At 44.3% G+C, this 19,202-nt stretch overlaps 3 protein-coding genes across 7 annotated transcripts in view; 2 read left to right on the top strand and 1 right to left on the bottom strand.

Moving 5' to 3' along the window:
- NNT (nicotinamide nucleotide transhydrogenase) overlaps positions 1–3,845 on the bottom strand; it is a 55,898-nt gene extending 52,053 nt beyond the window's left edge. For 2 of the 5 annotated variants that reach the window (XR_014517235.1, XM_083465779.1), the window contains exon 1: positions 3,514–3,771. The gene's annotated coding sequence lies outside the window, so the exon portion shown is untranslated. Of the gene's footprint in view, positions 1–2,693; positions 2,713–3,171; positions 3,319–3,513; positions 3,772–3,791 lie in introns of those variants that run through there. The other 3 variants (XM_083465781.1, XM_083465780.1, XM_083465782.1) reach the window with 3 other exon arrangements.
- Positions 1–19,202, top strand: part of LOC310688916 (uncharacterized protein C5orf34 homolog) — a 429,478-nt gene that overhangs the window by 383,981 nt on the left and 26,295 nt on the right. The gene's annotated exons all lie outside the window — the stretch shown is intronic.
- Positions 6,277–19,202, top strand: part of PAIP1 (poly(A) binding protein interacting protein 1) — a 22,019-nt gene continuing 9,093 nt past the window's right edge. The window contains exons 1-4 of the mRNA XM_083466113.1: positions 6,277–6,838; positions 12,148–12,296; positions 13,493–13,681; positions 17,816–17,928. Coding sequence (XP_083322239.1) covers positions 6,583–6,838; positions 12,148–12,296; positions 13,493–13,681; positions 17,816–17,928 — 707 coding nt within the window. The 5' untranslated portion in view covers positions 6,277–6,582. The remainder of the gene's footprint in view (positions 6,839–12,147; positions 12,297–13,492; positions 13,682–17,815; positions 17,929–19,202) is intronic.

A 19,202-nucleotide genomic window follows, 5' to 3' on the forward strand; every position in this document is an offset into this window, starting at 1 on the left:
AAGGACTAATTTCCAAGAGGAGTACTGGAAAAAAAGATAGCTGGGTAAACAAATCCTACCCTGCAAAAAATTAAGAATTAAAAAATGCTTCTGTGTTTTTCAAATACACATGGCATCAATGCATGCATCGTCTCATCTCACATCTGTAAAGTATTCCGGTTTTCTGGTTTTGAATACATGACCATGTGCTCCTGAGAATCCAGGGTCTGTAACTAAAACACACTTACTCAAATTATAACTGGATAATTTATTTAATATAAAGTAATATTAGCAGCACAATCACATGCACCACAGCCAAAATCCCACTGCCCACCATCACCTTGAATATGGGACCTCAAACTCAAAAAATAAGGTCTCGTGGCATTTTTGTGGAAATAATATCCTACTATTCAGAAGAATTGAGTTTTATGGTTGTAGAAGAGAAACTATTTCTCTCCCTTATCCATGCCCTTGCTATACACTCCAGGCAAGTAGCTGGCATCTTCAAACGGGGCTCTTAACCATTTCTGCAGATCAAAGCAAGACAGGATTTGCCAACCTGTTGCCTTCCAGATGTTTGGACTAGAACTTTCACCAGTCCCAGTCAGCATGTGCTAGCTGAGGTTGCTGGGGAATTGCAGCCCAAAACAACTGGAGAGCAACAGCTTGACAAATATGAAATGGGGAAGGAGACAATCTATAAGGTCCAATGTGCAATGCTGGTAATTTGCATATCCAAATGTCTGGGAAGAAGTCCTTGGGAAAGTGCCAGAGTGCCGCAGGCCAACTGCAATTCCCTGGCGTGTGCTCCTTCCTTTCATGTTTTATTGAAGTACACAATGGCAAAATGATAAACTCTGAAGTGTGTTTGACTCAGACAGTTTCTAGAACTATGCCTGGAAGGCCACAGCAAAACAAGGCAGAGTGCATTGCCTCCCATTACCTAACATACTCAACGAGGCCTACTTCCAGATAAATATGGACGTGAGACCTGCAGGTCAACAGTACTGCCAGAGACGTGAGAGAGTCACACCTTGCTAGTAGTAGTAGTAGTAGTAATAATAATAATAATAATAATTTATTATTTATACCCCGCCCATCTGGCTGGGCTTCCCCAGCCACTCTGGGTGGCTTCCAACAAAATATTAAAATACTGTAATACATCACACATTAAAAGCTTCCCTAAACAGGGCTGCCTTCAGATGTCTCCTAAAAGTCTGGTAGTTGTTCTTCTCTTTGACATCTGGTGGGAGGGCGTTCCATAGGGAGGGAGGGTGCCACTACCGAGAAGGCCCTCTGCCTGGTTCCCTGTAACTTGGCTTCTTGCAGGGAGGGAACCGCCAGAAGGCCCTCGGTGCTGGACCTCAGTGTCAGGGTAGAACGATGGGAGTGGGGACGCTCCTTCAGATATACTGGACCGAGGCCGTTTAGGGCTTTAAAGGTCAGCACCAACGCTCTGAATTGTGCTCGGAAACGTATTGGGAGCCAATGTAGGTCTTTCAAGACCGGTGTTATATGGTCTCGGCGGCTGCTCCCAGTCACCATTCTAGCTGCCACATTCTGGATTAGTTGTAGTTTCCGGGTCACCTTCAAAGGTAGCATTGCATAGAGCGCATTGCAGTGTCCAAGTGGGAGATAACCAGAGCATGCACCACTCTGACGAGGCAGTCCGCAGGCAGATAGGGTCTCAGCCTACATACCAGATGGAGCTGGTAAACCTGGACACAGATTTGACCTGTGCCTCCATGGACAGCTGTGAGTCCAAAATGACTCCCAGGCTGCGCACCTGGTCCCTTCAGGAGCACAGTTACCCCATTCAGGACCAGGGAATCCTCCACAGCTGCCCACCTCCTGTCCCCCCAAAACAGTACCGTACTTCTGTCTCGTCAGGATTCAACCTCAATCTGTTAGCTGCCATCCATCCTCCAACCGCCTCCAGACACTCACACAGGACATTCAGTAGTAGAGGTAGATGACCTGCAGCCCTCCAGAGGTTGCTGATATCTGGCTCCCATCAGGCCCAGCTAACCTGTCCAACAGGCAGGGATGATGGGAGCCATATTCTGACAACATCTGAAAGGCCACAGGTTAGCCACCCTTGCCTTAAAAGGGCAATCCAGTTTCAAAGATATGGCAACCTAAATGTGCAGCCGTACCTTTGAAGCAGGTCCCAGAACAGAGTTTTAATTTTTAAAAAGGGGAGTATAATGAAACATTGCCCTCCGGCCCTGGCTCTCACATCTTAAAAGATAAGGCGTGACTCCCAAGAAGAGACTTGTGGCTTCTGAAGTCATGTGAAAGCAACCATAATTAAACCACTTCTTCCCAGATCCTTCCCCCTCACACAGCCTCTCTCCTGCCCTTTATATATGAAAGCAGCTTCCTCAAATCCCAAACGGTGCCCATTTCAAGGCTCAAACAAGGTCACGTCCTCCATTCCCACCTTACATTTGACCTCCACGTAACAGGCAAACCGCGGTTGTTGACTTTGGCAACTGTTGCGGTTCCCTTCTGACAGTTAGAAAAAGAAAGGGAGAAAAGCTCTCAGAGGCCCACATGCACACGCTTTTATACCAACTTATTTTTGCTGCATAACAATAAAGACGCTTTGGCTAAGCTGGAAGATGCCAAAAAAGCACATTCCTTTTAAATCTCTTTCCAAAAGAAAAAAGCTTCCCTTCACTTCGGAGGCATGTGGTTTCTACATGCCTTACCTGCATGTTCTTTCTCAATCATTTTGTTGCAGGACAAACAGGCCAGGGACGGCATGTCAGAGTCAAACCAACAGATTGCTCACTCAATGGTTTGGGGTTTTTTGGGGTGAGGAACGTACCAAAGGTGACCTTCCTTCCTGTGCTAAACCCATTGAAACTTGGACCCAGAGGCGCCTCCTCGCGAGTAGCAGCCTGCCCCCCCCCAAAAAAAACCAGCCTTTTTCTGCTCCTGTCTGTGCCACTCTTAACCATAACGGGCAAAATGGGAAGCAGCTGCTGCTGCTGCTTTCATCCCCCTCGCCTCCCTCTTTTCTCCTTAACTTCAGCGGGCCTAGAATAGCAACAGTTCTGCTACTCCTCCTTGCCAAAGTTGCGCTTTGTGCGTGGAGGGAAAGCGGCGGGTTTAACCCTTTGCGGGGCAGCCTGCTCTCATTTCATTTTAAAGCACATCAATATATACAGTATCAGTCATCCTCACCTCCTCGCAGTCTCCGCTTTTTTTTCTCCCCCAGCCGCGATGGATGACGAGGAGGGCAGATGCCAGAAGCGCATAAAAGCGTGGCACAACAAGCAAACCGCGCGGGAGATGCGATCGGGGGCAGGGGAGGGCAGGGGGGAGAAAGTGTTTCCAAGCCTCAGCCCCCGCCCCAAAAGCAATCGCGGCGAGCGACGGCCGTGAATGAACCGATACCGCCCCCCCAAAAAAAAAACACAACCCAGAGACACCGAGCAAGCCCTAGGGCGCGCCGAGAAGAAAGGAGGAAGAAGAGCCGAGCGGAGGAAGAGAAGGAAGAAGAGGAGACAACAGCTCGCTACCTACCTCCCGCCCTTTGCGCCCTGCTGCCCGCTCCGGCCCCGCTTCTCTCTTTTTTTGCAAATCTATGCAATATTGCGCTTGCCCTTCCCGGCTCGCCGGAGCTGCCGGCGCGAGACGGGAAGCCGAGGGGAGAGCAGCAGAGCCGGCGCGAGGCCCCAGCCAAGTGGGCGGGTCTCGAGCCGCCCGCAGCCCAGAAACTGGAAGGGGATGGGAGCGGAGAAGAGAAGAGAGAGACCCTGTCTGGGCAGAGGCTAGGTCACGTGGCGGGGAGCCGCGCTCACCTCTTGCGAAAGAGAGGGGGCGGCAGAGGGTCTCTCGCCGACGCGTCACGCCGCTCCCGGAGTGCGCATGGGCGCGCGCGCCCCTGGGGCTTATTTCATTTTATTTTTGCAGCGCGCGGAGAGGGGCTTGCTTTCAATTGAGGGTTGAACTGCGCCGCCGGCTTGTCGTTTCCTGCAGCAGGACACCTTGGGGAGACGGAAAGGCCGAGGAGTAAACCCTACGCAAAAATCCTCCCCAGTGGAGTCCCTAAGATAGTTGGATGGCGCCTTGTGTTGTACTCCTCCTTCTGGCAACTCCCGCAGGCTCCATAGGAGCCAACTCCTAGGGGTTGAGTCCCTTCAACGCCCCAATAAAATATTTGAGGGGACTAGACTCCCCCAAAAAGTTGGTGGGCATTGCCATTCTAATAGGGTGCGTGAGCCGTGTCTTGTGATCGATTATGTGGGTTGGGGGCTTACCTATACTCCCCCACTTGAATAAAATATACCTCTCCCCGCTATATTTTATTCAAGTTGGCAGGGGGGGCAGGTAAGCCCTTACCCACATAATAGACACTTGCCAAAAGAATCTTTATCATTAAGGAAATAAAAATGAAAAAGCACCAGTCCCAATACAGATCCTCTGGGAAAGCAATTTCTTAGCTCTCTCTGTTCTGGCAATTGTCAAATCATTATTGCTACTCTTTAACCAGTTTCCTACTCTTTAACCAGTTGCTAATCTGCACAAAACTCATCTGGAAGCAGTGGCCTAATTGCTTCCATAGTTTACCCCAGAACATAGCTTCAGTGCAGAAAAATACATTTGAGAAATAAAAATGTGAAGTTACCAAGCTGCTAGTTCCAGCATTCATAAATTACAGTGATTAATAAAATACTTGAAGAGTTTGGACCTCCCTTATGCTGCTTTTGTAAAGAATGTCTTCTTATTCTGGAATCTTATAATGGCCAGCTCTGAAAGGGTGAGCCAAGGGCTACTGTTGAAACTCTTGCTTGTGCCAGATGAGCAAGCAATCCCAAGTTGCCACATTTTCTAAGCATACATTCTTCCTAATGAGTCTTGTCAATGCCAGGGGGTCATCATTCCAAACAAGCATGCATTGGAATGAAGCCTTCTCTTCCTAATTATTTTTATATGAGAACTTTGAAACTTTAAGAACTGGTACCTAGGCTTGTTTCTTTTCATCCTCCCTTCTCACTTTTTGTGGCATGTATTTTAGATTGTAAGCCTGTGACCCTACACAAGTTGTCTATCAGCCAGTCTTGATTTTTGCAATATGAATACATGTTGACACCATTCTCGAACCATTGTACATGTAAATGCTTCCTACAAGATGACAGGGAGTGCAGTCCTGTGGACACTTTCTGAGACAAAGCCCCATTTAGCATAGTTTGACTTGACGTAAGGGAACATAATAATACAATCGTGCTGACTGGCTGCAATCCTGTGCATTCTTTTCAGGGAGTAGGCCCCATTGAACCAAGTGGGATTCAGTCCCAAGGTGGTGCCATTTCCTTTTGCATAGTTAAGAGCAGTGCTATTTTTCTAGAAATATAGAACTCACCATGAGCACCTCTATCATTCTCTTAGAATAGCAATGGTGCCCACCTGAGAGGTGCAACAACTGAGTTCCAGTGAATTCTGGCTGGGGGAAAAAGCATGGCGCACTCATCATTCTTACTGCATAGGGTTGCCATATTTCAAAAAGTAAAATAGTGATTTTTTTGTTGTTGTTGTTTTAGCTTTTGGAGCTGTTTCCGCTGCTTTTTCCATCACGTTGCTGTACATCCAGGTTTTCCCTGACCTTTTGCCAGTTCGGCATAATCCCCTCCCCCCCCCCTCATTTCTACATCTGAAAACCAGAACATGTCAGGAATTTTCCTGACATATGGCAAGCCTATTACTGCATTTGGTATGTGCTTGTGTCTATGCTGTATTAAAAAAAATGAGAATACAAAAAATAAAAAAGAGTGGCTTTGTTTAGCTAGGTACAGTGTATAGTCAATTAAATACGGCCACTTGAAGGGATTATTTTCATTCTACACTGAATTTGTGTGAGCGAGAGCACACTTGTGTGTGTGAGAGAGAGAAGGCCCAAATCAAGGATGGGAAACCTAGGGGGTGAGCTTTCCCCAGATATTGAACTACAACTCCCATCAGCCTTAACCAGCATGGCCAATGCTTATGCATTATGGGCGTTGTAGTCCAACATCTGGGGGGGGGGGGACGACACACATCCCCAATAAGGTTCCTGGCTTTATATCCACTAGCAAAGCACATAAGCAGATTTCTCTCTCTGGGGTGGAAGCCTGTCTGGGAGTTAACAACACTTCGTGCATTTGACAGGGGCGGACTGCACCCCACAACAGCTTTATGCCACCGCAATAGGAAGGCGATTTAGGGGCCCTGGAGGCTCTCCCTGTTTCTCCACAAGTGGGGTCCCCTTAGGCCCCGCGCGTTGCCATGGCGACGCGGGAGCGAGGGGAGGCCTCCGGGGCGCTGCGAGGCGCTGTGAGCCGAACCGGGGAAACGCAACAAGCGTCCCTGACTGAGCCCGAGAGGGGGGCGTGTGTGTGTCTCGTTCGTCTTTGGTGGCTGGCGGTGTGTGGGGATTTCACCCCCACCCCGCTCCGCCTGACGAGGAAGGGCGAGCGGCGGCAGCAGGAGGAGGAGGAACCGAAAGTGAAGCGGCTTCGGAGCAAGGGGTGTCGGGGCGGGCGCCGGCCGCTTGCGGGCCGAGGAGGACTCGGGTGGTTTCCCCCATGAGGAAGAGGCGGGCCTGAGGAGGCCGACATGTCCGACAACGGCTTCGACCGGGCTCCCGGTGCGGGCCGAGGCCGAGGGGGTGGGGCTCCTACGGCTCCGGAGAGCGGCGCCCGCTTGGGGATGAGCGGAGGAGGAGGAGGAGGCGGCACCAGCAGCGGTAGCAGCGGCGGCGGAAGAGGCTTCGGGGCTCCGTCGCAGCAGCTCCTCAAGCAGGGCTTCGCGCACCACCAGGAACCCCTCCGGCCGCCCAAGACGGCGCCCCCGGGGGCCGGCGCCGCCGCAGGTATTTGGCCCGGCGCCGCTTCCTGCGCGGTCCCTTCACGCCTTCCCTCCCACTTTCGTGTTTTGTGTATTATTATTATTATTATTATTATTATTATTATTATTATTAGGAAGTGGAAATGTGGTGGCCGACCTCCCCGCATAGCCTTGGCCCGTCGTCGGGAACCTACTTCCTCGCAGTCATAGCTGAGCAAGAAAACATAGGAACCAACTCCTAGGGGCCGGGAGGCAATTTTTGGCCCTCCCACCAAACAATAAAATATTTGAGGGGTTTCCCCCCAAATTTAGGGGCATTGCCATTCCAAGGGTGTGCGTGCACTGCGTAATGTCATCAATTATGCGGGGCGGGGCTTACCTATCCCCCCATGTTTTATTCAAGTTGGCACCCCTGGCAGAAAGTGTGCAAACCTGGCTGGGGTGGGGAAAATGTGTGGTTCCCCCCTCCCTCTCTTCCATGGGGGGGCTATGCAGGGGCGCCTTTAGAGGGAGATTGTGTGTGTGTGTGTTTTGGGGGTGGAGGGGTGGATGGGAGAGACGGATAGAAACCAACAGGGTGCATTTTTAAGACACAGCCCTGTATCTTGGTGTCTAGCGTCATGCACCGCTATTCCTCAAGAGCACCTCTATTTCTGGCCGGCTCCGCATACTGGGTGACTATATTTATTTGCGTCGGCGGCCCTGCTGTAGTAATTATATCACTGGACTGTGTTGAAATGCACCCTGCTGGTGTTTCTATCTCTCCCATCCACTCATCTACCAATGTTTTTGCCATTTCATCCCGAATAGATGCAGAGACGGCCTTTTGAACTTCGGGAATTGAAGCCTGCAGTCCTTTGCAGATTTTCTTTGGGAATAAACCCCCACTGGCCATGATGAAGTTAGGTCCCACGTAGGGTAGAGCCATTATTTTACTTCCTGAAGTCTCTTTGGTTATTGGAATGGCATTAATGTTGTCCTGATTTAAATTCTCTGGGCAGGAACAAATAATGGGATTAGGATTATTACGTTACCAAGGGCTAGGTGCACTTTAAAAAAAAGATTGGGATGGTGTGTCATCTTCCCTGCATGCCCCTTCCTCTCTGTAGACTGCCCTTGAATGCGGTCTGAAATAGATATGTATGGTTACAAACAATGTGTTGATTTATATTTGTGCAAGTTTGCTAGTGTGTAGTGCAGTATGTATAATTTGACCTTCCCATTCCATTAATTGGAAATCTGGTCCTTATATGTTTCTCACTGGGTAGTAAGATGGTACTGCTGATTAGAGAGGAATAAAAAGGTAAAGGACCCCTGACAGTTAAGTCCAGTTGCAAACGACTCTGGGCTTGCGGCGCTCATCTTGCTTTACTCGCCGAGGGAGCCGACGTTTGTCCGCAGACAGTTTTTCCGGGTCATGTGGCCAGCATGACTAAGCTGCTTCTGGCAAAACCAGAGCAGCACCGTTTACCTTCCCGCCGGAGCGGTACCTATTTATCCACTTGCACTTTGACGTACTTTCAAACTGCTAGGTTGGCAGGAGCTGGGACCGAGCAACGGAAGCTCACCCCATTGTGGGGATTCGAACCGCCGACCACAGCGCCACCCACATCCAATAGAGAGGAATAGGGCAGGGTAAAACAAGAACTTGTGTGTGGGTGTTTTTCTTAAGGTCCTTTTCCTTTCTGAAGTCTAGCCTCACTTATTTGAAAGCAGGTTCTTTTGAATTAATAGGAATTCTTTTTAAGTATATACACTCAGGATTGGAATGGATAGCAGCCCATTCATAAACATGATCATTCAGAGTAAGTTCTGCATAGTTTAGTTTCGTTGTTTATAGGGTTGCATTGAACCCAGTGAAACTTGCATTAAAGTAATCATGTTTAGGAGATTATGGTAAAAATGTCTTTGAACTCTTCATGGAGCTTTTGTGCCCATGTGGAAAAGGGCTGTTTTGAAACTCAACCAACATTTTAGCCAGTGTTAATTTTAATTACTGATTCAAAATGTAAAAAGCAATTTGTCATATAGAAGATGCAAGAAGGCTGACATCTTGAAACATGAGGATTCAGCAGTAAATTTGACTGAAATCTGTTGCTGCTTCTAAGGAAGTTTCTTGTGTATTTTATTTTTAGCACTCTTTTATTAAAAATGTTCAGGGCGATTATACAGGGCTTAAACTTTAAAATTGAGCAAGGTGGCAAGATTCCCACATCTTGTGTGCTGCATTTAAAAGAAGTTGTTGCCTTTGAGGAAGCAGCTACACAGTAAATTAGGAAAGCAGAATATGTTATCAGCTGTAAATAAGTGCCTCGCCTGCCTTAACCCTAAAATTTAGGACAGACAACATATTCATTTAAAAACTTAATTTGTAAACTTCTTGGGACAGAGTTGCTTATGCCTGCCATCCATAGCATAGACTATACATTGATGATACAATATATTTAATTACCTGTATGGGTTTTATCCAGTTGGTGCCCTTGATTCAGCAGGAGTTATCTGGTAACAGAGAGGAAGTGATTTTTGCTGATCTGTCATCCCCTTTTGGTGGGACGCGGGTGGCGCTGTGGGTAAAACCTCAGCGCCTAGGACTTGCCGATCGTATGGTCGGCGGTTCGAATCCCCGCGGCGGGGTGCGCTCCCGTTGCTCGGTCCCAGCGCCTGCCAACCTAGCAGTTCGAAAGCACCCTCGGGTGCAAGTAGATAAATAGGGACCGCTTACTAGTGGGAAGGTAAACGGCGTTTCCGTGTGCGGCTCTGGCTCGCCAGAGTAGCTTCGTAACGCTGGCCACGTGACCCGGAAGTGTCTCCGGACAGCGCTGGCCCCCGGCCTATAGAGTGAGATGGGCGCACAACCCTAGAGTCTGTCAGAACTGGCCCGTACGGGCAGGGGTACCTTTACCTTTACCTTTACCATCCCCTTTTGAGTCCCTGACACCCTTAAAATCTGTTGCTGGGTGGGGGGGGGGGTTAGGGGACACTTCAGAACATGTTTCTGGAGATTGTAGGGGACAGAGAAATGAGCTGAAATCTCTCCTCTGTTTGTGGACACCTTTGCTGGAGCAACAGCAACAGGAGGACCAATTGGATTCTACCCTATGAATAAAAATGCCTTTTAAAATACAATTAAATACAACAGAAAGACTGACACATGTCTGCTATTTTGTCTGAAATGTAGCAAAAAGGCTTTATACTTAATAAATACCTTAAATTTTGAATATTTTTCCTCTTATACATGACCAGGAAAAAGGTTTATGTTTTGGTAATGCAAAACTTTGCTTTATTCTGTATAATCTTCAGTGCATAAGGATTATTACTTTGTATTTGTAAGGGGTGCACAAGAAGCTGTCATGGTAACACCTGTTGACTTAAGGAGTGTGAGATACATAAACACACAAACAAGAATCTTTATTTACATTCTGAGGCAAAGCTATGCCTCAAAATTCAAGCTCTGTTTGAATTGAAAGAACAGGGACAGCCTAATGTCTTCAATATCTAATGCCAGTTAATTCAGGTTTTTTTAACAGTTACAGTCCCCAATTATACATTCTTTAAAATATATAAGTGATTATTTTATATTCAGTTTTTATTTTTAAAAAATGCATCCCAGAACTTCTTCGAAATGCATTCTAGTGGCTAGGGAATACATAGGTTATAGTACAATCTTCTGTGTGATCCAAGAGAGCTATGGTGGGTTACCAGATGATGACACTCCAGTCTTAATAACTAGCTAAAATCTAGGCAATAACAGATTGACTGAGTGGGGGACTTGTTCAGATCCCCATTTCAGTACCACTTAATAGACAATCAATCATCAGTAGTGTAGACTCAAATGTTCATTGATTTTGTTTCTCTGTTCACAAACTTCCTACACTAGAGGTTTCCTGACTGGTCCATGGACCACCAGTGATTCACAAGCTTCATTCAGGTGGTCTGCACCATGTCAGCATTAAATATTCATATTGATTTGTAATTGTATTTTATTGCTTCTTTTATTTCTTATGGTGTAGTATTGTATTACAGTTTGAAGTCGTTCAAACTGTAATACAATAAAATCCAATATAAGAAATAAAAGCAATTAAGAAAGCAATTAAAAATAATGCAGTTATCTAGCACAGCATATTGCAGTAGCTATAACAGGCAGGAAATATTTAGTGGTCAGCCAAGATGCTCAGCAGTTTTCAAATGCTCTGTGCAATAAAATATTTGGGAACCACTCTTTTTGATTCTTAGTGTACAATCCAGTGGTTCCTGGGAGTGCATCCCAGCGGCCATAGGATGAATTGGATCCCTCCTGCTTAAGTCAGAAAGGGAGATCTGAGGTTAAGAGTTTAGCTCTCCAGTGCTAGAAGCTCCTCTGAAGTCCTGCCCCAACTGATAATGGAGCTCCAACCCAACATTGCTAGGATCAAACAGGTGTGTGTTGGCTTCAATCCAGTGACCTCTTGGCCCCACAACTTGTCCCCAAATTGGAACTGAGGGTGTCCAGATCTCTCCCTCACCTTATCCTCTCGTTATTACCAATGAAGTGGGGGGGGGGGGTAAAAAGGCATCTCCCACCGACCTGTGCTGGAAATGAGTGGAAGGGCACTCCCTCTGTTCTGCCCTGCAACTTGAGCCCAGAAGGGCATAGGATGAGATGATAGAACTGCCTTTGAATTTAGCTCTCTGTCTCACACACACCATTTAGGATTGCGGGCTTCGACTATTAATGATTGATTGGACTTTGAGTGGGTTCTTTTTCTTTCTTTTTTCTCTTTGAGATTAAATCTTCTCTGAATTTCACTCTCCCTCCCTGCATTTTTCCTCATGTGTCATGTCTTTTTAGATCATGAGCCTGTAGGCAGGGACATTTTTCTGCTAAAGGGCAGGGTATAAATTTTATTCTCACATTTGGGGTTTTCCTGATGTGGTATGATGCAGCTCTTTATAACTTTATGAACACCATGTATATTAACAGCTACCCATACGCCTGTGGCAAGAACTGTGTCTAAATTGCATATCTTCTCTAGTAAAGGAATAAAGCCATCTCTCAGCTGTCATAGAACTGCCTTGTGTTTAAGAGACTGCACTACAATGATAGTAAAGTCTTTTAATTCTTCCTAGCTTTAAAGCTGAGCTTAGTTTCCTTTTTTCCATGGTTGACCCTGACAAAAGTGGTTTATTTAAGTACTAGTGGTTGCATAATGTCAATAGTGAGAAAGAGAAACAACGAGCAGAAGAGCAGAGATGCCAACAAGATTTTGGGCGCCCAGTACACTGGTGGGGGGAGTATTTTAAATGAATTCTGGTTGAAACATGCAAACTCAGTTTCTTCATATTTTAAATTTTCAGAACAGGCAAGAGCTACATCTTTACCAGAAAAAAATAGTTCTAAATCAGGAATGGCTAAACCTCAGGTGGTTGTGGCTCCAGTGGTAACATCAAAGCTTTCTGTGAATGCACCTGAATTTTACCCCTCAGGATATACCCCTAATCTTACAGTAAGTATTTAGCCTCCTCTCTCTTCCATTTCCAAGCAAGTGAGGCCAATGTGAACATTCTGCTAGACTTGTTAATCTTCTTTGTAAGAAATGACTTTGATCTTGGAAGCTGAAAATTCCATCTCTTGGTGTTTTAGAGATCCTTAAACACCAAATGGTTTAAAATGAAGAAATCTCCCGTCTATAGACACTTCAGTGCTGCTGTTTGTCTGCAACTTTTGATTTGTCTAATAGTAGGTCAGCTAGACAATCTGTAAGCAACATTCAGTTTGCTGAAATTTTGAGAATGCCTTAGGGACTGCTTGAAAAAGTTTGCTCTTGAATGACATGGGGTTTTGTGGATAAAGCCTTCTAATATGCCTTGGCTATTTAAAAATATATGTATTAGTAGTGTGTATATGTAAAAGTATACACTTCACTATATCTAGCTGACTGATCTGAGAGGACAGCCTCTCCCTCTTTTTTGATTATGTGCCAGTACTGCACACAGCACATTATTAATATTATTAAGAGTGCTAGTATACTTGACTTCAAATACCCTTCCGTAAAACTAAGTATCTTTTGCTATCATGTAACACATGGGTTGCCATTGTGGATTTGGGGAGGGCTATACGTTGGAAGGGGAGGCAGAAAGTCCATTTATATACTGTTTCTGGTCTGTATGAAAAAAATCAGCTTGCTTGCTTTTTTGCAGTAGCATCTCTAAACAGCAACAGTGTTTACATTTTATATATGCACGTAATAATTACAAAATGAATAAATGTAGAAGATTTTACTTGAAAAAAAATAGCTAATTAGAGTGTGCGTATACACACAAACAAATTCCAATGCCATTGCAACTGCCTAGCTGAAACAGCTCCTGTTGAGTGAATTTGGCATCCTGTGCCTGTGACATACCACCCAGTCTTGTTGTTATATATTATTTTACAGTATCTATAATTTAGCTGTAATTCACCAACAGCAAGTATTCATGGTGTGTGGACAGGCATGGCTCACCACGATTGTTAACAAGGCCCCCTAGTAGAACTTTATGCCCAGTTTAAGACTGCTCCAGGGTTGTGTGCGTTTTTAAACTTCAGACTGCTTTATTTATTTATTTTGCCTTCCGCTATTATTGGTAAATATAAGTTGTTGAAGCCATTTGAATGAGAACTGATAATAAGTTTAATTCCAAAGCTGACTATAATCGCTTTTAGGAATCTTCTTTGGAAGATGGTTGTGATGGATTTCCAACTCTAACAGAATATGTGCAGGACTTTCTCAACCACCTTGCAGAACAGCCGGCTTGTTTTGAAACTGAAAGAGCACATTTTTCAGAAACTGTAAATGCTTGTGTCACTACAGATGAAGCATTACAAGAACTTGTTGAGCTCATATACCAACAGGTAGAGTGTGTGTGTGTGTATATATGTCATGTTTGATGGACAGGTTGCATAATATATATAAAATATCTACATGAATTTCTAATCTCACATTAACATGGGATACATCAAGTTTGCTTTTATTAAAATAAAATAAAAGATTGAGCCTTTAGGAGCTTTTGAAGATCTGGATGTTAATTATTTACACTAGAGATGAAGCTTTTCATACAATTGTAGATTTGGAAGGGACCTCAAAGGTCAGCTACTCCAACCCCCCACAATGCAGGAATCTCAACTAAAGCATCCATGACCGATGACTATCCAGCCTCTACTTAAAAACCTCAAATGAAGTAAATTTCACCACCTCCCGAGTGAGACTGTTCCACAGAGCCGGCTGCAGGGTAACAGCCTCTGTTAGACTCTGTTCGAGAGGAGGGGGGGCTGGCTGCACCCAAATCCCCTCGGAGCAGGAGGAAGAGCCGGGTACTGGGGCAACGTCAGCCCAGCAGGAGGTGGGGCAAAAAGTGGAGGGTGTCCTGCTGGTGCAGACAGCGTCATCCATTGGGGCCAGCTGGTTCATCTAGTGAAGACTGAGCTAGGAGAGCTCGGACTGCAGCTTCTGTGTAATTACTAAATAAATCTAAGAGTAATTAACCTGTCAGCCTGCTGCATCTTGTGTGGGAGAGACATCGTAAAACCTGACAGAATCTTCTTTCTTGCAACTTTTAGTCATTGGTTCAAGTCCTGCCCTCCAGAGCAGGAGAAAACAATCTTGCTCCATCTTCCATGTGACATCCCTTTAGATACTTGAAGCTGCCTGTCATATATCCTCTCTGTCTCCTCTTGTTCAGGCTAAACATAACCAGTTCTCTCAACCATTCCTCATAGGGCTTGGTTTCCAGACCCTTGATCATCTGGGTTGCCCTCTTTTGCACACTTTCCAGCTTGTCAGTAACCTTAAATTGTGGTGTCTAGAACTGGGGACAGTATTCCAGGTGTGGACTAACAGGAGCAGAATAGAGCAGGACTATGACTTCCCTTGACTGCGACAGTATACTTCTTTTTATGCAGCCTAGAAGAGTGTTTGCATTTTTGCTGTTGACTCATGTTAAGCTTGTGGTAAACTAAGACCTCTATATCCTTTTCATGTTTACTACTGGCAATCCAGGTGTCCTCCATCTTATGTTTGTGCACCTGATTATTCCTGCCTTAGTGTAGAACCTTACATTTGTCCCTATAAAAATTCATTTTGTTAGTTTGGACCCAATTCTCCAATCTGTTAAAGTCATTCTGAATTCTGATTCTATCTTCTGCAGCATTAGCTAACCCTCCCAGTTTGGTTTCATCTGCAAATTTGATGAGCATCCCTTCGATTCCCTCACTCAAATCGTTTATAAAGACATTGAACAATTATGGGTCACTTTTTTCCAGGATGATGAGAAACCATTTGTGATCACTCTTGGGGTTCGGTCGGTCAACCAGCCACAAATCCACCTAAGAGTTACTTTGTCCAGCCCACATTTTACCAGCTTCTCCACAAGAAGATAATGGGGGACTTTGTGAAAAGCCTTTCTGAAATCAAGATAAGACTACATCCACAGCATTCCCCTGATTCACCAAGCTTGAAACTCCTATCAGAAAAAGAAATGAGATTCATCAGGCATGGCTTATTATTGAGAAACCCATGCTGGGTCTTAGTTATCACAGCAGCCTCTTCTTAGTGCTCACAGACTGACCGTTTAATTATCTGTTCTAGGACCTTTCTTGCTATCAATGTCAATCTGACAGGTTGGTAGTTGTCTGGACCTCCCCTATTCTCCAAGTATTATCAAAAATTAAAGACAAAGGCTCAGAGATTATATCTGCAAGTTCCTTTAGTATCCTTCAGTGCAGCTCATCAGGCCCTGGAGATTTCAAGTAGCTGGGTATTCCCTTGCCACTTTTTCCTATATTGGGCTGCAGCTCTCTCCTTGCATCATTTATTCTGTTATTACCAGGCTGGACACTGCTTTCATTTTGGGAGAGACGGAGGCAATGTAGGTGTTGAGCAGTTCCATCTTTTCTCTGTCACCCAGTAGCATTTGTCAATCATCTCCATGCAAAGGACCTACTACTTGCTTGTTCTTCTTCTTGCTTTGAACATAGCTGAATAAACCTCTTTTGCAAGCCTGAGTTCATTCTGAGCTTTGACCCTCCTAACTTCCCTGCAACTGTTGCCTATTCATGTGTACTCTTCCTTTGTGATTTCCCCTTTCTTCCATTTCTTATACATGCCCTTCTTACATCTCAGCTCATTTGTGAGCTCCTTATGCAACCCCACTGGTTTCTTTAAATGCTTCCCACTTTTCTTGTTGGAATTGTCTGCATTTTGTGCCTTCAATATTTCACCTTTAAGAAACTGTCATTCATCTTTGAATCTTTCTGAAATGGAATTTCACCCAGTAGTTCCTTAAGCTTATTTTGAATCAAGCTTCTTAAAGTCCAGAGTGCATGTCTAACTACATTCAGCTTTCCCATGCCTCTGTACAGTGAAACCCAAGAGGCCGTGATCACTTCCTTCCATGGTTCCTAGTACTTTCACTTCGTTGATCAGCTCTTCCTTGATAGTGAGGACCAACTCCTTGCAATTTTGCCATGCAAGTTTAAAATAGTGACAGAAAGGTGTGTACCTTTGAATAATGGGCTGCAGAATGATGATACTCTCCCTGTTTTTTAAAGTCTGTTATGAAGGAAACCCACATTCTGTGATATAGGTTAGAAATATTTGTTTAATCTTCACTGAATGTATTTTAGTACACAAAGCAAATGGAAAAGGGTAACCAACTCTTATATCCAAAGTAGTATTCTTTTCCTTTTGGGGGACAGTTCATTTGCTTTATGAACCCTTATTGTAACCTACTTAAAATTCCAGGAAATGTTTTAAAAATAGAATATTAGTTCCAGTTTCAATGCTCATAGTGTATAGGTCAGGGCACGTTTAAATGCCAATTCAGAAATCAAAGTTTAAGTAGCACTTCTTAGATACGAAATAGGAAAATACCTCTTTGTTCCTCTTTTTCACTTGCAACCTTCTCCAGTGTTTGTTTACTGGAATGTAAGGCCTTCTATGTTCAATATGGCCTACTCCAAAGGAAATACGTATTGCTTTCTGAGGCTACTTAATGTTATTTTTGCGATATCATTCCTTACTTCTGTTAGTTGGCATTTCTTTTAGCGTTGAAAAATGCAGTTCAAGCCATGGGCATTATGTACTTTTGTCTTACTAGCCATACATCCAAACCGGAAGATGGCCCAATTAATTTAAAGGCTGAATCTTTAAAGCAGAGCTTTCCAAACTTTACATGTTGGTGACACACTTTTTAGACATGCATCATTTTGCAACACAGTAATTTTCAGTTTTACTAGCAAAACGGAGGTTAAACTAACCCCTTTCCAGCCCCGGGACGAGCGCAGGGAGCGTTTGCATGACACCTACACACTGCAGCCGACACACTAACATGTCACGACACAGTTTGGAAAGCTCTGCTTTAAAGAGCGTCCACAACTTGAAAGAGATATCTGCCACTTTGCTAACATTACAATGTATCCTGTAGTTGTTTTTATATTTCACAATGCACTGGTTTTTGCATCTTTTTCTGCTCCGGGTATTTTATAAATTCGGCTAGATAATATTTACTATCAAATGTTGAAGGTGTAGAAGATGTCTTTCTGCCAAAAGTGAATTTGAAACCTCATGGAAGTTTTGAAAATGAGGACAGAGACCTTGAATTGAACTCTTTTTATCAATTAGAGGACTAGGCACAAAGATAACTCACAACTACTTTCTGAGATGGCTGTGAGTGGGAGGTAGCAGCGTTGCAGCTGTGGGACTTAAGGGAAGAGCAAGGAACTAAGTGTTTCAAAGGCCAAAATTATACCAAGGGGGCACATGAGTATAAGAAAGGATGCATTATAATAAATAAGAACTGAGTTAACTGACCCTTAGAGGAGGCCTAGCTGCTGGTGGTTGTTGGGGCCTTTAAAAAACAGTCAGTGATATCTGGTTAGCTGAATATTGTTCTTTTCACGTTCTTGTGGAGGGGTCAAGGAAAATATTTTAAGTACAAGAAATCCACAGCATTTTGTAATTTTAATTCCAATTATTCTTTTGTTTGAAAGGCTACATCTGTTCCAAATTTTTCTTATATGGGAGCAAGGCTGTGCAATTATCTTTCTCATAATCTCACCATTAATCCACAAAGTGGCAACTTTAGACAATTACTGCTTCACAGGTCAGTATCTGTATTTTTATAACATTAAACAGTCATGTTCAAAATTGGCTTGATTTTCTTGTGTTTCTTCCCTGCTTAAACATCTGATTCAAGAGATTGCCCAATGGACTACCAGAACAATTTTATGTGTTGCATAATTATATTCTGCTCTCTTTACATCAGAGGCCTTTTGGGATTTTTGCCTCATTTTGCTTCATTTCTTCTTTTCAAATGTTTTGGCTGGCATGTTCTAGTAAGTAAAACTTAGATTTTATAGTAATGAAGGAGAAGCTGCTGACAGTCAACCAGCCTTAATTTAGTCTGTGTATATTCTATATTCTCTCCATGTTTCCAAGAGTCCCAGCTTTCATTTTTAATCCAAATTTCTAGCCTGCATAATTGCAGAAAGCAAACCACCTTAATTTTTTTTTTAGATAAACAATCCGTTGTTTTCCTCCCCCACCCAACCAAGAATACATTTGTGTGTGTATCTCTAAGTCTTCCCATGCTTATAAATAATACCATATATATAAACTTAACTGCAACTTGTATAAGAAGAAGAAGAAGAGAAGAGTTTGGATTTGATATCCCGCCTTTCACTCCCCTTCAGGAGTCTCAAAGCGGCTAACATTCTCCTTTCCCTTCCTCCCCCACAACAAACACTCTGTGAGGTGAGTGGGGCTGAGAGACTTCACAGAAGTGTGACTGGCCCAAGGTCACCCAGCAGCTGCATGTGGAGGAGCGGAGACACGAACCCAGTTTCCCAGATTACGTGACTACCGCTCTTAACCACTACACCACACTGGCTCTCAACTTAGTGGGTAAAGAAGCTGGGTGCCTATAGTGCTGAAGTTTAGCTTTTTTATTCTAACGAATGAAAAGTGATGAATATGCTTGGACATTCAGCTGGTATATTTTCTCTGGGTGGAATCCAATGTTGCCCTATTACAAATGTTCCATCTGTGTAAGCGTTTCAGCATGCATTCACGGACATAGTTGGGATGGATCTCTAGTAATCTGGGGATGTTTTGCCTCTTCACAATTTTATCTTGGACAACATCTCATTTTATATTGCATTATAGATCTCGGTGGAAGTTATTGACAATTGAGTCAGTCGTATCTGCATATCCCTTTCTTAATTACACAGGAGTGTAACTGAACCCAGAAATATATAGCTAAATATATGAAGGGTGCATTTAAGTTAATGGCAGCAATCTATTTGAGTAGTGAACAACCATACTCACGAAATGAAGCCCCGGATATGCAATTGTTTCAAATATATGTCATCCCATTTA

The sequence above is a fragment of the Podarcis liolepis genome (assembly GCF_965112155.1).
Source record: "Podarcis liolepis genome assembly, chromosome: 11".
Classification (NCBI taxonomy): Eukaryota; Metazoa; Chordata; class Lepidosauria; order Squamata; family Lacertidae; genus Podarcis; species Podarcis liolepis.